Source organism: Myxocyprinus asiaticus, chromosome 42 (genome assembly GCF_019703515.2).
Source record: "Myxocyprinus asiaticus isolate MX2 ecotype Aquarium Trade chromosome 42, UBuf_Myxa_2, whole genome shotgun sequence".
NCBI classification, from domain to species: domain Eukaryota; kingdom Metazoa; phylum Chordata; class Actinopteri; order Cypriniformes; family Catostomidae; genus Myxocyprinus; species Myxocyprinus asiaticus.
Window position 1 is genome coordinate 27,753,914 of NC_059385.1, and position 18,389 is coordinate 27,772,302.

General features: G+C 37.8%; 1 protein-coding gene across 1 annotated transcript in view; it reads left to right on the plus strand.

The window, feature by feature from the left end:
• LOC127432336 (A disintegrin and metalloproteinase with thrombospondin motifs 6-like) overlaps nucleotides 1-18,389 on the plus strand; it is a 139,197-nt gene that overhangs the window by 18,680 nt on the left and 102,128 nt on the right. The window contains exons 7-8 of the mRNA XM_051683260.1: nucleotides 5,266-5,309; nucleotides 10,964-11,069. Of these exons, the coding sequence (XP_051539220.1) occupies nucleotides 5,266-5,309; nucleotides 10,964-11,069 (150 nt within the window). The remainder of the gene's footprint in view (nucleotides 1-5,265; nucleotides 5,310-10,963; nucleotides 11,070-18,389) is intronic.

An 18,389-nucleotide genomic window follows, 5' to 3' on the forward strand; every position in this document is an offset into this window, starting at 1 on the left:
TTCCTGCCTCCTCCTTGCCCATCCTTTAACTGTTACACATATGTATTCTTTGGATCAACGCTGTATTGCTTTAGCTGATATCTGTTCTGTTTGTTTGAGGCTGAACTCAAGTAAATTAATTTTTAAGTTAAACAAAAACATTCTAGAAACCTAAATGAATGGACCTAAAATTGGTATGTTAAACCTATATCAGTAAGAAAAGTGAATGCTTTTTACATACTAGTTACTTGACATGAAATACAATACATTGTTGTGTTGTTGGAGTATTGTGGATTACTCGAGGAGTAAGTGCTGTAGTACTTTCTATTACTCCCTGAAGTGCTACGATTTTAAGACTGTTTATGTTAGCTGTGCTTAATTTGGAGGCATTTATGTGTGATGAGTTTATATATGACTAATGATAGCCTGGAGGACAGCTTAACAACTCACAGAGAAGTTTCCTCGAAAGCCCTTGCTAGCATACCATACAACAGAAAGTCTCAAGTCAGTAGCTCTCAAGCTAGTTGTGATTATTTATTTACGTGGTGAAAAGCAGCAACACAAATTTATATTGTTTCTGGAATGCTCAAAGATGATAAATGGCAATTGTATTTAGGAAAGCTTTGGCTCTAAGGCCTAGCTTACAAAGTTTATTAAAATTGTGATTGTTGCTATAGTTTATGAAGTGTAGTAAAATTGTGATAGTAAACGAAGTCTACAAATATTGATATAGTTGATATAGTTAATGAAGTTTAATAAAATTCTAATCGTTGCAGTTAGTTTGCAAAGTTTACTAATATTGTGATAGTTGCGGTAAAGTTTACTAAAATTACTATAGTTGCTTTAGTGTGCTAAAGTTAATATAGTTGAAGAAAAGTGATTGTTGCTGTAGTTTATGAAGTTTAATAAAATTGTAATGCCATTTGTTGTAAAGATGAGCTCATACTAGAGATCATGTCATCACAGTATCTCTGCAGGCACATGAGATAAAGATGTTAATAGCACCCTGACGAGCGGTCCATCCTGACCCCTTCTGCAATGTTTTCCTGTCCTAATGTTTTGCCGTAGCAGGGCAGGGGATACAATATTGCTTGTTTGGAACATGATCCATTGTGAGAGCTGAGGGAAATTAAAGTAACTAAATCAAAATTAATAGATGTCCAAATGTGGTCAGCTTCCCTACTTGAGTTCATAAGATAGTACGTAATGCTGGGGTGGGAGGGTGGGTGGTGAGGTTGAGGGGAGAGCGGCTAAAATTGAATTTGCAGTGTCCTTGGTTTTCTAATACATTAAAAGCCCAGATATGATTGGATTGCTCATTGCTATTACGAAAAATTAATGCGTCTTCAAGGCAGAGTCCTTGTCCATCATTCCTTGTATATGCTGTTCCTTTGTATTATTATTGGATTATCTGTACAGTATATACATTATTTAGACAGCTTGAAAGATGTGACTTATATCCGACTCAAGCAAATGCTTTTTTCTTGCAAAATAGCCGGTCAGTCATGCACACATATTAGGATTTCCATCTAAAGTACTCTTTTAATATTAGTTTAATAAGATGTTTTGATTAAACCTATTTATTTGTACATTTTATTCTTGTAATTTTGTGTTATTTGTCATTAGTCACTTCAAAAACATTTCTGCTTGTTGAGGAGAGGTGTACTGTTACTTTTCTAAGCGGTGAGACTTGCAATGTCATCTAGTGGATGATAAAACAGGTGAAACAATCTCATAGACTTACATTGAAGGAGGGACCTGATCCATATCTAGAGACATGAGGGTGGGCTCTTTTGACTTGGGCCAATAAGCAACTTCCTAGCAAAAATCTACTTTATATCGGTGTGGTTAAAATATTTTTCCAAAGCTTGCAGCATCGTTTTTAAAACTGCGCAAAAGAAAAAGAAACTATTGTTTTATTTATTTATCTTTTGGCCACAATATTCCATTATAATTTTCTTGATTCAATTATTTTCTGGCTGTTTTGACCTTCTCAGCTGCCACAGTAAATGGAACACATGGATATCTTCAGATCTACACAAAAATAAAAAGCAGATAGGAACTTTCCAACTAGCAGTCTGTCTGAATATGTGCATAACGTCTGCTCTGCTCCCCCGAGCCCCTGACACAGAACACAAAGCTTTTAATATAGTTTTTTATGATTCACATCAGGCGCTTTGTCTTTGCGCTGCACTGAGGACAATGTCAAACAAAGCTTGGCTGCATGCCGTTTTTCAGACTCAGCAACCCATACTGCCCGTGATATATTTCAGGAGGTGTTAAATGGCCCATTTGGGGAATAAGAAAATATTTGGCATTCTTTTATATTGGCCTGCCGTCGACAATGACCGCCAACTGACGACAAGTCCCATTGGGGAAAAAGGGTTTGTGTTAAAAAAAAAAAAAAGCAAACAAACAAACAAAAGTAACGCAAACATTCTGTAAGTTACAATCAATACTGTCGATAAAATTAGGGTAACATTGTTTTCATTTATTGAACTACTATTATGTATAAAACTTGCTTGAAAGTAGTAAAAGTTGTAGTATGTATTAAATTTCATTGTGTAACTTACACTGAATTACATAAATTACAGTTGAAGTCAGAAGTTTACATACACTTAGATTGAAGTCATTTCTTAACCACTCCACAGATTTCAAATTAGCAAACTATAGTTTTGGCAAATCGTTTAGGACATCTAATTTGTGCATGACATGAGCAATTTTTCCAACAATTGTTTACAGACAGATTGTTTCACTTTTCACTGACTATATAACAATTCCAGTGGGTCAGAAGTTTACATACACTAAGTTAACTGTGCCTTTTAGCAGCTTGGAAAATCCAGAAAATTTTGTCAAGCCTAATTTAGCTTCTGATAGGCTAATTGGAGTCAATTGGAGGTGTACCTGTGGATGTATTTTAAGGCCTACCTTCAAACTCAGTGCCTCCTTGCTTGACATCATGGGAAAATCAAAAGAAATCAGCCAAGACCTCAGAAAAAAAAATGTGGACATCCACAAGTCTGGTTCATCCTTGGGAGTAATTTCCAAATGCCTGAAGGTACCAGGTTCACCTGTACAAACAATAGTATACAAGTATAAACACCATGGGACCACGCAATCATCGTACCACTCAAGAAGGAGACTGTAACAGTGTAAGGATGGGCAAGGAGGAGGCAGAAACTGGCTGAACAGTCAACATAACTGTAATGTCAAAACTCAAACTTAAAATAACATAAAAACATAAGGACACACAGACACACATGCAGCACGGCTGCGTGCGTCTCTCTCTCGAACTGGCATCTCCGGCTCCCCTTTATCTCGCTCTCCTGCTGATCAGCTGATTCAGCGCTGGCAGTGTACCATCATAGCCCTGCCATGTCCTCCTCCTCATCACAGAGATGCATTCTGTCTCCTAGATATGAACATAGTTTGGTGCGAAAAGTGCAAATCATCCCCAGAACAACAGCAATGGACCTTCTTAAGATGCTGGAGGAAATAGGTAGACAAGTATCTATATTCACATTTAAAGTAAAAGAGTCCTATATCGACATAACCTGAAAGGCTGCTCAGCAAGGAGGAAGCCACTGCTCCATAATTGCCATAAAAAGCCAGACTACAGTTTGCAAGTGCACATGGGGACAAAGATCTTACTTTTTGGAGAAATGTCCTCTGGTCTGATGAAACAAAAATTGAACTGTTTGGCCATAATGACCATCATTATGTTTGGAGGAAAAAGGGTGAAGCTTGCAAGCTGAAGAACACCATCCCAACTGTGAAGCATGGGGGTGGCAGCATCATGTTGTGGGGGTGCTTTGCTGCAGGAGTGACTGGTGCACTTCACAAAATAGATGGCATCATGAGGAAGGAAAATTATGTGGATATATTGAAGCAACATCTCAAGACATCAGCCAGGAAGTTAAAACTTGTTCCCAATGGCTCTTCCAAATGGACAGTGACCCCAAGCATACCTCCAAAGATGTTGCAAAATGGCTTAAGGACAACAAAGTCAAGGTATGGGAGTGGCCATCACAAAGCCCTGACCTCAAACCGATAGAAAATTTGTGGGCAGAACTAAAAAAGCATGTGCAAGCAAGGAGGCTTAGAAACCTGACTCAGTTACACCAGTTCTGTCTGGAGGAATGGGCCAAAATTCCATCAACTTATTGTGAGAAGCTTGTGGAAGGCTACCCAAAATGTTTGACCCAAGTTAAACAATTTAATGGCAATGCTACCAAATATTAACAAAGTGAATGTAAACTTCTGAACCACTGGGAATGTGATGAAATAAATAAAAGCTGAAATAAATAATTCTCTCTACTATTATTCTGACATTTCACATTCTTAAAATAGTGATCCTAACTGACCTAAGACAGGGAATGTTTTCTATGATTACATGTCAGGAATTGTGAAAAACTGAGTTTAAATGTATTTGGCATGACTTATTAAGGTGTACGTAAACTTCTGACTTCAACTGTATATATATAAAATTAATTTAATATATATATATATTTTTAAACGATTGACAGCCCTAATTTATTTTTACAATATTTTACTTTCATTAAACATTTTCAATCTAATTAACAACAATGGCTGTTTGGTTTACAGCCCAAGCCATATCTAGGGACCATAATATCATAGAGAGTTATGAGTGGGCTTTTTTGACTTTCCCAGTTAGCAACTACCTAGCAACCACCCAAAAGACCCTAGCAACCACACAGTAATGCGCTAACCACCACTCAGAACACCATACTGTAGCAACTGCAAAGCAACTCCCTGGCAACTAACAGTGAGATTTGCACGGGCATGTACTATTTACATTTTCTTCAGAAAATAAAATAATCTTGTTTAATGTGTTCTCTATCCATTTCAGTGTTATACAGTATTTACTTTAGTTTAGGGATCTCAAAAATTCTGCCTGCGAGAGAGTTTCATACTGCCTCTAAAATGTTAATTCTTAAATATGGCCCGTAAATTAATTTTCACCGTCTGCATTTAAAGGACAAGAATAGTTTAATTTGATCAATAAGGACTTATTCACTTTTGAATACTGCCGTACCCTGTGCTCTATGCTGTTAATTTGGAAGTCTTGCTCTGTCATTTTTTAGAAACTTGAGAACATAACTCTCACACAGACATGGGGTAATGCAGTAAAAATTTCATTTGTACCATTTGTTGCATTGCCTGAGCTACTTTTAACTGTTGCACTGAATATGTTACGGGGCCCGGTGAATGTCTATGCATATGAAGATATTATACCTGAAAGCCTAATTCATATTTTTTCCATAGATATGACATCTGCACATATAAGAACAAACCCTGCGGGACCCTTGGTAAGTACTCAAAACGTTTATCCTCAGACAAATTATTCACTACTACAAATGAATTGATACATTTATGGAATTAAGTGCCAAATGATACACTGTAAAACAATCATTTTATTTATCAATATTCTGTCTTGTTTTCCAGTAAAAATATCTAAGCATTTTTAAAAACAAGATACATTTACTCGAGAAGCAAAACAATATGACATTAAGTCTTGTATTCAGAGATTTATCCTTAAAACAACAATTTACCACTGGGGAAAGAAAAAGAAACTTAATTCAAAAGGAAACATTTTCTTACAACTTTGGCAATTTTTTTTTTTTGTTTTTTTGTTTTTTTTGTTTTTTTACATAAACCACAAACAATGTGGATTTCTATAAAAATAAGATGTAATCTCTTATGCCGTTTTGCTTTTGAATAAATGTTTATATATTTTTATGGATGATTAGAAATTTTTACTGGAAAACAAGACAAAAATTCTGATAAAGACATTTTTTCTTTTTTTGCCTTGTACTGTATATAAGTATAGTTTGCTTTGCACACATAACAAAAAGGCTTTTCATATTTAGCTGAGCCTAAATGAGCTTAGCCTGGGTTATAGTCTTTCTATACCCCAGGTTAAGGCAAGGTTTAAGTAAAGCAACATTACACACTTGTAAATTTAAAAGAGGGTTAGCTCTGCTTTTAACCCTGGGTTATGAAACCCTGGTCAGTAAATAGTAAAAATATTCATGCTCTTTATACACTTTTGCACAATGTTTAGTTACAACATCTGACACAAATATGAAAATGTTGAATAGTGAAGGCAAACGCGATAACTGTAGTGAAACAGAGACCATATTATACGTTATTGCTTTTGTACGTTTCAGGAGATTTAAAACAGCCAGAACAGCTGACATTTTCAGAGATGGATAGGCTAAATTAAAAATGAAAACAGGTTGCATACCCGTCATGAGCTGTATTCATCAAATCAATGTTATTTATTTATATATATATTTTTCTCCCAATATGGAATGCCTAATTCCCACTACTTAGCAGGTCCTCGTGGTGGCGCGGTTACTCACCTCAGTTCGGGTGGTGGAGGACAAGTCCCAGTTGTCTCCGCTTCTGAGACCATCAATCCGCACATCTTATCACATGGCTCACTGTGCATGACACTGCGGAGACTCCCAGCATGTGGAGACTCATGCTATTCTCCGCGATCCATACACAACTTACCACGCGCCCCACTGAGAGCGAGAACCCCTAATTGTGATCATGAGGAGGTTACCCCATGTGACTCTACCCTCCCTAGCAACCGGGCCAATTTGGTTGCTTAGGAGACCTGGCTGGAGTCACTCAGCACACCCTGGATTTGAACTCACGACTCCAGGGGTGGTAGTCAGCGTCAATACTCGCTGAGCTACCCACGCCCCAAATCATTGTTATTAAATGCATAAATATGAACATAAAAATGTTATGTTGGGTTCAAAAATTTACAGTGCAAAATCTTGAGACCTGACAACTCAGGATTATTTACTAACCCAGGGGTGTGAACAATGTGAACAATGATTACTTTTACCTAGGGTTTAAAATGGCCCTGGGTGAACAATTTCAAGTGTGAAACACCCAGAATATTCCCATGAGATAATTGAGAAAGACTTTGTTGCCTTCTCTTTATAGAGTTGTTTGGTGTTTTGGCTCACATTGAGCTCAAACCTGGCTCAAAGCCTGCCTGTGCCTACAAACACCTCTGTCTCTTGTATTATTTCCAAACATTTCCACTTCTGTCTGCTAAGGGATGGAGGTGTTTACCCCTCCCTTGGCAAGCCCAAAAAAAAAAAAAAAAATGGTTAATAAAAAATGGAAAATAAGACTATACAATATATAACAGAGATTATGGGAAAAGTAAAATTAATATGTTTAAAGAAGTTGGGATAGCTGAAGAAAAAGAAAACACTAGTGTTTTCTTTCCCCTAAATGGACTGCAGGGAGTGTCAAAGCCTCATCTTATCTGAGCCAGCCTCCCTTCAGGGCTCAACCATATATCTTAGAAGTAATATTGTGACTCCAGGGGTGGTTTGACAGATTGACCGCATTCGTCACATTCCCCGGGTCCCTTTAATTGCCCTGGCATCTGCTCTGCTTCCTTACTGCCCCCCCCCCTTCTCCACCTCTATCTCCACTTCAGTACCCCCATTCACCCAGAGGCATCATCCTGATCTCAGGTCAACGTGTTGCCCTCTTGGAATCACCGGGTAACCACAGAGTGGGGATAATACCAACGCGACCCCCGGCTTACGAAAACAAGCCCATCCAACGAGGTTCCAAGCCAGAAAGTGCCCAGAAAGGCCCCATCCTTTCTCACTTTCCTTTTCTATACTTCTTGCCCTTGCTCAGTGTCTTATTAGTCTTTAATTTGCATGTCTGCTCTTGCCCTCTCTATACGGAGGATAAAGAGACCAGAAGTGCTTTTGTTGGAGTGATGGCTGATGAACAGCACACATCTAATCGTCACAAACCTCCCTTGGTATTCCAAACTCCCTTGTTCTTGTGCAAGATCTTAAATATTATTTTGCCCACAGGGAGGTTATGTTTAGACCTTTCCACGACTATACTGTTATACTATCAACTTTAAAGCATTACTTCACCAAAACAATTACGTTCTGTCGTCATTTACTCACCTTTATCTTGCTCCAAACCCATATGACTTTCTTTCTTCTGTGGAAAACAATTTAAGAAATTTAGAAGAATGTACTGCATGCTCTTTTCAGTGCAGTTACAATGAATGGAAACTGGAGCTTCCAAGCTTTCAAAAAAAAAAAAGTACCATATGGAATAGTTCACGAGTAGTTAATTCATGAGAGAAGTAGTGATGTCTGATTCATAATCCAATCAGATCTTTTCAATGAATCGATCGAAACGGTTCACAATACCAGTCTGTGAACTATTCCTTTAAATTAGAAGACCAAGGTCTTACAGCCGCCCTTGTTCACATTCGTTTGTAAAAATAACCTACCCACCATATGTTTGATCCAACCGTATTCAACCTGGGCATGCAAAGGTTAGAACAAGCTTCAGATCTTGGATGGTCCTGCAAGCATCTATCTTAAGGGTTTTGTGTTGTGCCCCCACCACTCACCAACAGATGTAATCTGGTGAGAATTGCTTCTCTCTCCCAGGGTGGACAGAGGGGAAAACAAAAAACTCAGAGACACCTGGATTTTGGAAAAGATTTTTTGCCCCACTTCATAGCTTCCAGAAGAATCCCCCTCCCCTTCACAAAAGCAGCTGGCTTTGAGCTTACCTTCAGTCAGACTGTGGAGACTCAATCTTAGCTTCATCTCCATCTTTTTATATTCTTTCTTTCTTCCTAGATCCAAGCATGCTGGGGGAAATCTCACGAACAAAATGCCCGGGTCAGATTTAATCTCAAAATCAAACAATAATTTTCATGAGATTCAAGTGCCCCCCCGTGCTGCCACACTGAGGTGGCTTGCTACAAAAGGGACATAAAAACAGAATAGATTTAATGTTTCCTTCATTCCATACAGATGTAAAAACTGGCCTGTTTATTGCAAGGAACATGACAGCAAAACAGAATGTTGAAAAAAGCACAAGTCTCTCAGAAAGCCAAGTCCTGAAGGGTGGGGACCAAAACACTGTCAGTAGTAAATTTTAGCTCACTATTTAATATGATGTGCTTGTTCTAATACCCTAAAAATTCTCAACTAAAAGCTCATTTGGAGCAAAACAAACGTGGGAAGATAAAAAAAGGGTTTCATTGTAGTAAGACTTATGGGGTCACTTCACATTTATGCACTTTGGCAGATGCTTTTATCCAAAGTGACTTGCAGTGCATTCAAGGTACAATTTTATAAAATAATATTTTATTAAAATGATTTAAATAAAATAGTAATTTTTTTGTGTTCCGTGAATATTGAACCTATGATCTCGACGATGTAAGCGCCATGCTCTATCAGTTGAGCTACATGAACACACTTAGTTGTTCAATTTATAATAATATACTGTATACTGTATAATAAAGCAATATAACACTGGCAGTGGTTGTGTGATATTGCTTTTATACAACAATTCAACATACAAGTAGTATTAAATACAAATCTTTGCATTAAATTGAGTCAATAATTGCATGACTTATTCACAGAGCAAAAAAGACGCTAATTTGTCGCCACTTACTTGAGTAAATGTACAATCTCCAAAAATGGTCACTGAATGAATCAGTGAATGAAATCAAAATAAATTAAGAATCAAAATCCCCACCACTATTTGGGAAGCCACAAATACAGAGACGCAGTATGAACAAATTGTCAAGCGTCCCAGTGCTATCCACCGTTTTCCTGACTTACCACTATGCGGCGCCATGATGTTTCTGATTGCCACTGGACTGTTTTCTAGTTCTGGTCTCCATAAGAAACTACTATTATGAGCGTTCCAGACAGAGAGCAACAACCGTTTTAAGTGTTAATTGGAGTACAATTCAAATTAGTTCAGGCTCAACTTGTGCAGTTGTTGGCTGTCATAATAAGTTGAAGAAGTTAATGATATCAACGTAACTAACCTCTGTTCATAGCTTCACGTCATCCACCTTTGAAGAGTGAGGCACTGTCATCGTGACTCTCTAAAGTATCGGCACTATTGAGTCACATGCTTCTTGGACAAGTATTACAAATTTAATACGCTAAACATCACATTATCCGCTAAGAACATAAGCTGATGTGAGTGAAAACACTGGAGAACTGAAAAAGAAAACAGGCATCCATTATGAATCGTGGAACACTTCCACGTTCAGGAAAAAGGTGGATTGGACTGTATATAAGCGCTCTTGGAATGCCACTCGTCCAATCAGATTCAAGGACTGGAACTAAGTGTTGGATAAAAATAACACATTTCATGTTTATAAGGTTTTCATTTGAAAACTCATTAAATCACTATCTTGATGTCTCTCATCCACACTAGAACCGCGCTTTCTTCCACCGAAAACGGAGCATTTTGAAAACACTCCCCATTGCAGCATAATTTGGAAAACGATGACGTTAGCCAACTAAAAACAAAGTTTTCAAACGAAAATGTGTTAGTGTTGATGTGGCCTAAGGCTACCAGAAATCTGTGATTTTTGTGTACATGTGGTTTCAGTTGGTTCTAAATATTGTCCTAAACTGTGAAGTGCGAAGTTATTGATGAATCATGATTTTTGCGTGAAAATATTCCTACACAGGTTTTACACACAAATATACATATACACAGTTAGCAAATGAGACCAATGACTTTTTATGATTTCTGGCTTCCATTTTGCAGCTTTGAAAGCTTAAATAATGAAAACATCTATATATTTAGGGGTGCAAAGTGAAATGTTTTCTTGAATTCTGAGCTCTGGCTTGCATTACTAGATGGTCCCTTGTTACCAGAGGTAGAATTTATAAATCTGAACCCCCTGTCTAGACATTTTCCAGCTACAACATCAGTTGTTTTTTTATTTAATCATCTAGCTGGCAATGCTGACATCCCCCTAGTGATTTAAAGAAAACTATTGCATAAACTTTTTGCCAGCTTTAAGTTCAGTGGTGTAAAGATTAATGCAAAGAATCTCATGTTAAAGTGGTGACTCATTGTAGCACTACTACACCCTGACCTGACCTCGTGTGTGTATGTGTGTGGCCAGGTTTGGCGTCTGTAGCTGGAATGTGTGAGCCGGAGAGGAGCTGTAGTATTAATGAAGATATAGGCCTGGGCTCAGCCTTCACTATTGCACATGAGATCGGGCATAAGTAAGTACACACTCTTTCCTTTTTCTTTCTTTCTTTTTCTTTCTTTCTTTCCATTAATCTGCAAGTTAAATGTTTTTTATATAGTTAAAAAGTGATACAATTTAGAGGTTGGGGTAGGTTTAAGAGATCTAAAATATCTATAAAATAGTGTAAATGTAACTTAAAAAAAATATACACTTAGTGACCACTTTATTAGGAACACCTGTACACCTGCTAATTCAACCGACTATCTAATTAGCCAATCATGTGGCAGCAGTACAATGCATAAAATCATGCAGATACGGGTTAGGAGCTTCAGTTAATGTTCACATCAACCATCAAAATGGGGAAAAAATGTGATCTCAGTGATTTCGATCGTGGCACGTTTGTTGGTGCCAGATGGGCTGGTTTGTGAATTTCTGTAACTGCTGATCTCCTGGGATTTTCACACACACTTTTCATGCAAAACTCCTTACTTTAAGGTCTCTATTTTTGTGAGTGTGCAAAGACCGTGTGCAACGTCTTATCCAATTTTCTTGAGAGCGCTAATTCTAATCACAATTTTCGTGCCAGCGCAAAGCGCAAGTGGGCGTGCGTGGGAGTCTTTGTCCTATTTTGGGTGTATGCGTGCAATCTGTGGGTGTAATGTATGTTAATAAGTGGCACAAAGCACAATTTGCTATTTTCCTGAGAAAGAGGTCATTGCGCTAAGACGTTTGGAAACCACCTCTTGACTCAACGTGAACTTTAAAATCAGTTCCTGCATTTGCAGTTTGGAGATTCCACCAGCAGGTGGTAATAAAGTTCATGTCCAAACTCTGAAAATATAGTGGAACATCAAATTATGTCCCTGACGATCAGAGTTGTAGCCATCTTATATGAAACAAAAATGTATGAGATTTATGTTAAACTATCTATAGGTCATGGTTTATTTTTAAAATAAAATTATTATTATTATTATGTTTGAATTTACAATTTTAGGTGTTTATGATCTAAGTTGCAATGGTATTCTTCCACCTGTTGTCGTAGAGTGATTTATAAGTCACTGCAAAAGAGGCCGGTGGAAGAAGTAGGAGAGGGTAAAATGTTTGGATTTGGTATGTTTTTCTTTTACCACTTCATTATTTTGATTTTATATGTCCGTTTTGTTTGAAGTGTAATTTCAATTTAGAAATATTTTTGGTTTAATTTTTTCATGTTTTAATAAATGAATAAAAATTTTCAAAATCGACTGGTAGAAGTGTGTGCCGATACAATAACTGTTAACGCTAGCCATGATTTGTGTCAGTAGATGAAAATGATTAATAATACTTAACATTCTCTGTAATTTAATGGAGTCTACATCCAAATTCTGACTAGAATCACATTTTCCATGCATATAAAAGGAGCATGTCACTGTCATAGAAATATGCCTGACAATCATCAAGGACGCAGATAATGCACCAAAGGACGTAATTTATTCTTCTAATTCTTTGGATACAGTCCATTTACAATACCAACTTCTTATGAATGTGCTGTCTTATTTTATATTGCTGGTGCTTGACAGGGAATGGACTGTATAATAGGATGCAGGCCATGGAATAAGCAGTGAAAACCTCAGAATTAAATTGCACTTAATCCAGCCCATTGCGCATTGCGTGGGCGATTTCGGCAAACCCACTTGCACCTAGACTTAGCGTATGCTTGCATGAAAATACCAAAACTTCATGGCCATGCCCAATGACTTTGCGCTTATGACTTATGGCATTGTGCTGCGCCTAATGCTAGCGCTCTTAAAATAGGGCCCTTACGTGTTAAACTTCGGCATGTAACTCGTCCCGCTCTGTTCTATGGTTATGAATGATGCCTCAAATCATGCTGCGTGTTAAGGAGAGGGATGCTATTACTTTTCGAAAGTACTTTCCGACTTATGATTTTCAACTGGCAGACATATCCCCATACAGTACCTATGGGCCAGAATATCAAAGTTTTGATGTGGGCTCTTGTTGGGCCAGTAAGCAACAACCTAGCAATAACCCAGAATGCCTTACAGCAACAGAATGCCCTAGCAACCACCCACAACACACAAGCAACCTCGTAGCAGCATACTAAAAAACACTCACTATAATGGGCATGTGTAATGTGTTAATTAAGTTTTGAATGGATTTAAAGATTAGCTTATATCTAAATATAATGACAATATCAATAGACAATAAATAATTATGAAGTTCAGTTCTCTTTTAAAAAAAAAAAATTTTGGCATCTTATATTAAAAGTCAGCACAGAATATAATGTAAAGTTTGGGCAGTACATATGAAAGGGCTTGTCACTTTCTTTAAAATAGCCAGTAGGCTTTAGTTACGTCACAGTCATAAACCATGAAATGCTACTTGCCAGTCAGTTGCAGGTTTTTTTAGGGGGGTGGACACTCTACAGAGAATTTGATAAAATCTGTGTAGTGCAAGATGAGTATGTCATATTTTTTTTTTTTTTCGTTTTCCCGGAAGAGAAAATCTGTGAATTTTAAATGAATAAATCTGTAAATTTTTGGAGTAAACTAACATTTAGACACCCTCAAGGCTAACAGGTATGAACTAAAAGTCACAAAACTCTAATTTTGATTTTATGGGGTTAATGCAATGGTCAGATGTGTTTTAAAATAACTGCTCTTCTACATAAAACGCTTTCACATCTCATGGGCTCATTGTGTCTGGATTTGTTTAATTGTGGTCACTAATTCTCTTAGTCATGGATGTATATTATGTATATACATAGTGTGAACACTTTATGCAAATCACACTCTGTACAAACTCTATCCTACACACTTAGAAAAACAGCAGTGATCTATTGGTCTACGTAACTGTTCAGCTAAGATCTGCGAGATGGCAATTTCCTCTATTACATCTTGCATCTGCTTCTGTTGCGAAGCAGTTGTAAAAATAGCCCCGACTTCTTGCAAGGAAGCAAAGAAAAAAACTGCATTGCACTGATTTATATTGAGAGTAGAGTAAAATGTCATAAACGTGAGCCTTATAAAAACACAGAGGAATTGTGTGATGTGGTGGGGGGTATGGTATATGCATTAGAGTCCGATTTCTGCGTTTGAGTAGACCCCGGCAAAGAAAAGCTTAGAGGTCTCTGTGTAAGGTGATCTGACTTTTTCATCCAATATCCAGACAGATATGTAAGGGAACAAAAATGACACGGCTCAAATGATGTATTTGTGGAGTTGCCGGCGAGGAATGCGGCTGAATGCTTCAGCAGTCTTGTACACCAATGGCCCGTGAGCAGATGAAAGCTGCTTTGAGGAAGGTGAAAAGCAATGCGGGTTCATTAAGAGATGACTCTCTGATTGATGTCTGTTCAAACGTGTAATTATTGATTGACAGGCAGGGATCAGGGTGGTGATTAGAGTTTTCTCGTTCCTCTAGAGCTCCAGACAGCTCCTGGCCTTTGACCCATATGTCCCCTTCACACAGCTGTTACTGAGCCAGAAAGAGCCTCTCTTTACAGCCTAGCTGAAGGAGACCTCCTCTGCTCCTCCTGGACCTTCTGAGCTGCCCCAGCTTGTTGCTTGTGTGTGGGGTAGGGCTGGACGGTATAATAGAATTAATAACATGACATGCCGATTCATTATTCAAATTAATCGAGATGTACTTAAAGCTTAAATTGCTCCTATGGTAGGAAAATCATACTCTTATTACGAAATTTACGTTAATTTTTTAACGCGCTATTTGTTTAATATGATTAATCTCACAAAATGAACGCATTAAATATATACTATATATATATATATATATATATATATATATATATATATATATATATATATATATATACACACACACACATATATATATATATATATATATATATATATATATATATATATATATATATATATATCAAATAATTGTTGTTAATTATATTAAAAATGTTTAATTACTTTAAGAAAAATACTGTAAAATGCATCGCCAGCAGGTGGGTGTGTCTTTAAGACCCAGCCTATACAACCTAGAGGAGGTCCAATAGAATCTATGTAAAATCTTAAATTGCATAAGGTGCACCCTTGCATCTCTAGATGTAGACTTGATGTTTTTTAGAATCCTAGCCCACACTCCCTCCTCCAATACCAAGTTTAGATCTTTCTCCCCCAGACTCTGAATTAGCAGGGAGTAAAACACTGATGCCTCGTGGCCTTTTCCAAACGCAATAATAACCGCTTCCAGAGTATCTGCCGCTTTTGGGGGGTGTATACTTCCCCTAAAAATAGTACAGAGCAGGTGGTGCAGCTGTAAATACCTAAAGAACTGATATCTGGGAATCCGAAAATGTTGAACCATATTTTCAAAAGATCTCAACATTCCACTCTCATATAGGTCACCGAGTGTAATAACCCCCCTCACAATCCACTCTGACCAGCAGAAAGGGGACTTATTAATACATAATTTTGGATTCTGCCATATGCTCGAGGCAACATTTAAATAAATGTCCGAATGAATACTCTGGACACTTCTGTCCATACCGAGTGCAAATGCGAGATAACGGGGTGTAACTTAACTTATCCGATTAGTTTGATAGAAAGGCTTTGCAATGGCGAAATAGGGGCAAGAACTTCCTGTTTAAAACAAAACCAGGGAGGGGATCTCTCAGGTGGAAGCAATCAGTGAGCCAAATTTCTGAGACCGAATGCATAATAATAAAACAAAATCTTAGGTAGACCAAGCCCACCTTTGTCAATCGGCCTATGTAATTTATTGAAATGTAATCTGGGAAGCTTACCATTCCAAATGAAGGACTTTGCTATGCTATCAAATTGCTTGAAATAAGAGAGGGGGACATCTACAGGGAGAGATTGTAGCAGGTAGTTGAATTTTGGAATACAATTCATTTTAATAACATTAACTTTCCCAATCATAGATAAATGTAATGAAGCCCACCTGTCCACATCGCTCGAAAATCTTTTTATTAAGGGGTCAAAATGAACTAAATCACACAATTTTGCTTGGAATAAAATGCCCAAATACTTAATGCCCTGTTTAGGACACTGGAAGGTGCATTGGCTTCGGCCAATTGACTCTGTATCCTGAGAACTTAGAAAAGGAATTAATAGTGGAGGCAAGGCATAGATCTAGTGGGGTCGGAGACAAATAATAAAATATCATCTGTGTAAAGCAAAAGTTTATGCACCATGTTTCCTGCCACCACCCCTGGAAAATCATCATCCTTTCTTATCGTGGCTGCTAATGGTTCCAGGGCAAGACAGAACAATAAGGGGGAAAGAGAGCAACCCTGCCAGGTGCCCCTATCCAGAGTAAAATAATCTGAAATTAATCCATTTGTTTGTACCGCCGCTACCGGGTGTCTATAAAGTAACTTAATCCATCCAATAAAACTATTCCCAAACCTGTATATATTTCCAAAATCTTAAAAAGATAATCCCATTCTACCATATCAAACGCCTTTTTGGCATCAAGTAAGATGACAGCGACCGGAGTCTGATCATTCGCCACTGACCACATGATATTGATGAAACGCCTAATGTTATCAGAAGAGCTAAGGCCCCGAATAAACCCCACCTGATCTATATGTATAAGAGATGTCATAACTTTACTTAATTGGTTATCCAAAATATTTGGTTATATTTTTACATCTAACTGGATCAGGGATATTGGATGGTAACTCTTAGACTCGCTTGGATCTATGTCCTTTTTAAGAATCAGACTGATCCGGGCTTGCATCATGGTTGGCGGAAGCTTTCCATTATTTAATGATTCCGTATAAACTTCTAACAAAAGTGGAGCTAGTTCTGTAGCAGAAGATCTAAAAAATTCAGCGGCAAAGCCATCTGGCCCCGGAACCTTGCCTGTAGGCAAGACCTTAATTACCTCGTCAAGCTCCTCCAAGATTATCTCAGAATCAAGAGAATTTTTTGCTCAGTTGTCAGTTTAGGGAGTTCTAATGGTTCCACAAAGTTTCTAATATCTTCATCAGTAGACGAAGACATGGAACTGTAGCGATCAAGATAGAATTCTTTAAAAGCATTATTAATATCAATGGCCGAGGTAAATATTTCACCACCAGCAGATTTCACTGAGGGAATGATAGAAAAGACTCTCTCTGCTTTATATATCTAGCTTCCCTGCCTTGTCCCCCGACTCAAAGTATGACTGTCTTGCCCTGAATAGCTAAAACTCTACCTTCTATGACAAAATAGTATTAGAGGCCATCGGACGACATTCGGTGCTTCAGATCTGCCTTAGCATTTTTAATATTCCCTTCCAACACCACGAGTTCTCGTGCTTTGGATTTTTTGATGAATGAGGCATACTGTATGATCTGACCCCTAAGAACCACCTTAAGTGCCTCCCAAGCCATGCCCACAGAGGATACTGAGGACCAGTTGGTCTCCATATACACATTGATTTGAGCCTAAACATTTGTTGGAATTCAGGATTTTGCAACAGGTATACATTAAAGCGCCAACTATATGATTTCTTTTTCTCCATATGTGGCAACACCTCTAAGCTCACCAGGGCGTGATCTGAGACTAAGATGTTTCCAATTGAGCAATCAATGACAGAAGAAATGAGGGACTTAGATATATATAAAAAATCTATTCTAGAATAAATCTTATGGACTGATGAAAAAAAATTATAGTCCCTACCAGATGAGTTCAAAAGTCTCCAAATATCTGTGAGACCAAGATTTTTACACATCCTGTGAAGCATCAGTGTTGCTCTAGGGGGCTTACACACTTTTGCTTCACTATGATCAAGGACTGAGTCCATCAAAAGATTAAAGTCTCCTCCCAATATTATATCAGGAGGGGTGCCAGCAGCTTGCAACATTCCTTCAAGATCTATAAAAAAGCCCTTATCATCAACGTTAGGTGCGTAAATATTAGCCAAAATCAACCTTTGCCCCTGAATTTCTGCTGAAACAATAATGACTCTTCCTAATTTATCTTTAGTCTGTTTGAGACATTTGAATTTTATATGTTTACTTATCAGTGTAATGACACCCCTGCTCTTACTTGAGCCAGCACTAAAGAAAAAATGTCCACCCCATGTCTTCCCAAATGTTTCAGCTTCCTGCTGGGAAAGATGCATTTCTTGAAGAAACATTTAAGAAAAGAAATAACCTTTCTTCTTTTTATAGGGTGCCCCAACCCATTGTGTGTCAAAAATAAAATGATAAAGACCACGTTCCCCATTAGTGTAATAAACAACCACTGAACTTCCCCTGGAAAAAAGAAATTATATTACACAAAACAAACTCCATCCGCAAGGTGGAACCAGCACAAAAAGAAACGAAAAAGGCGCCCAGCTTCCTTGGACAGTCAAGTGAATGTTCAGAGAA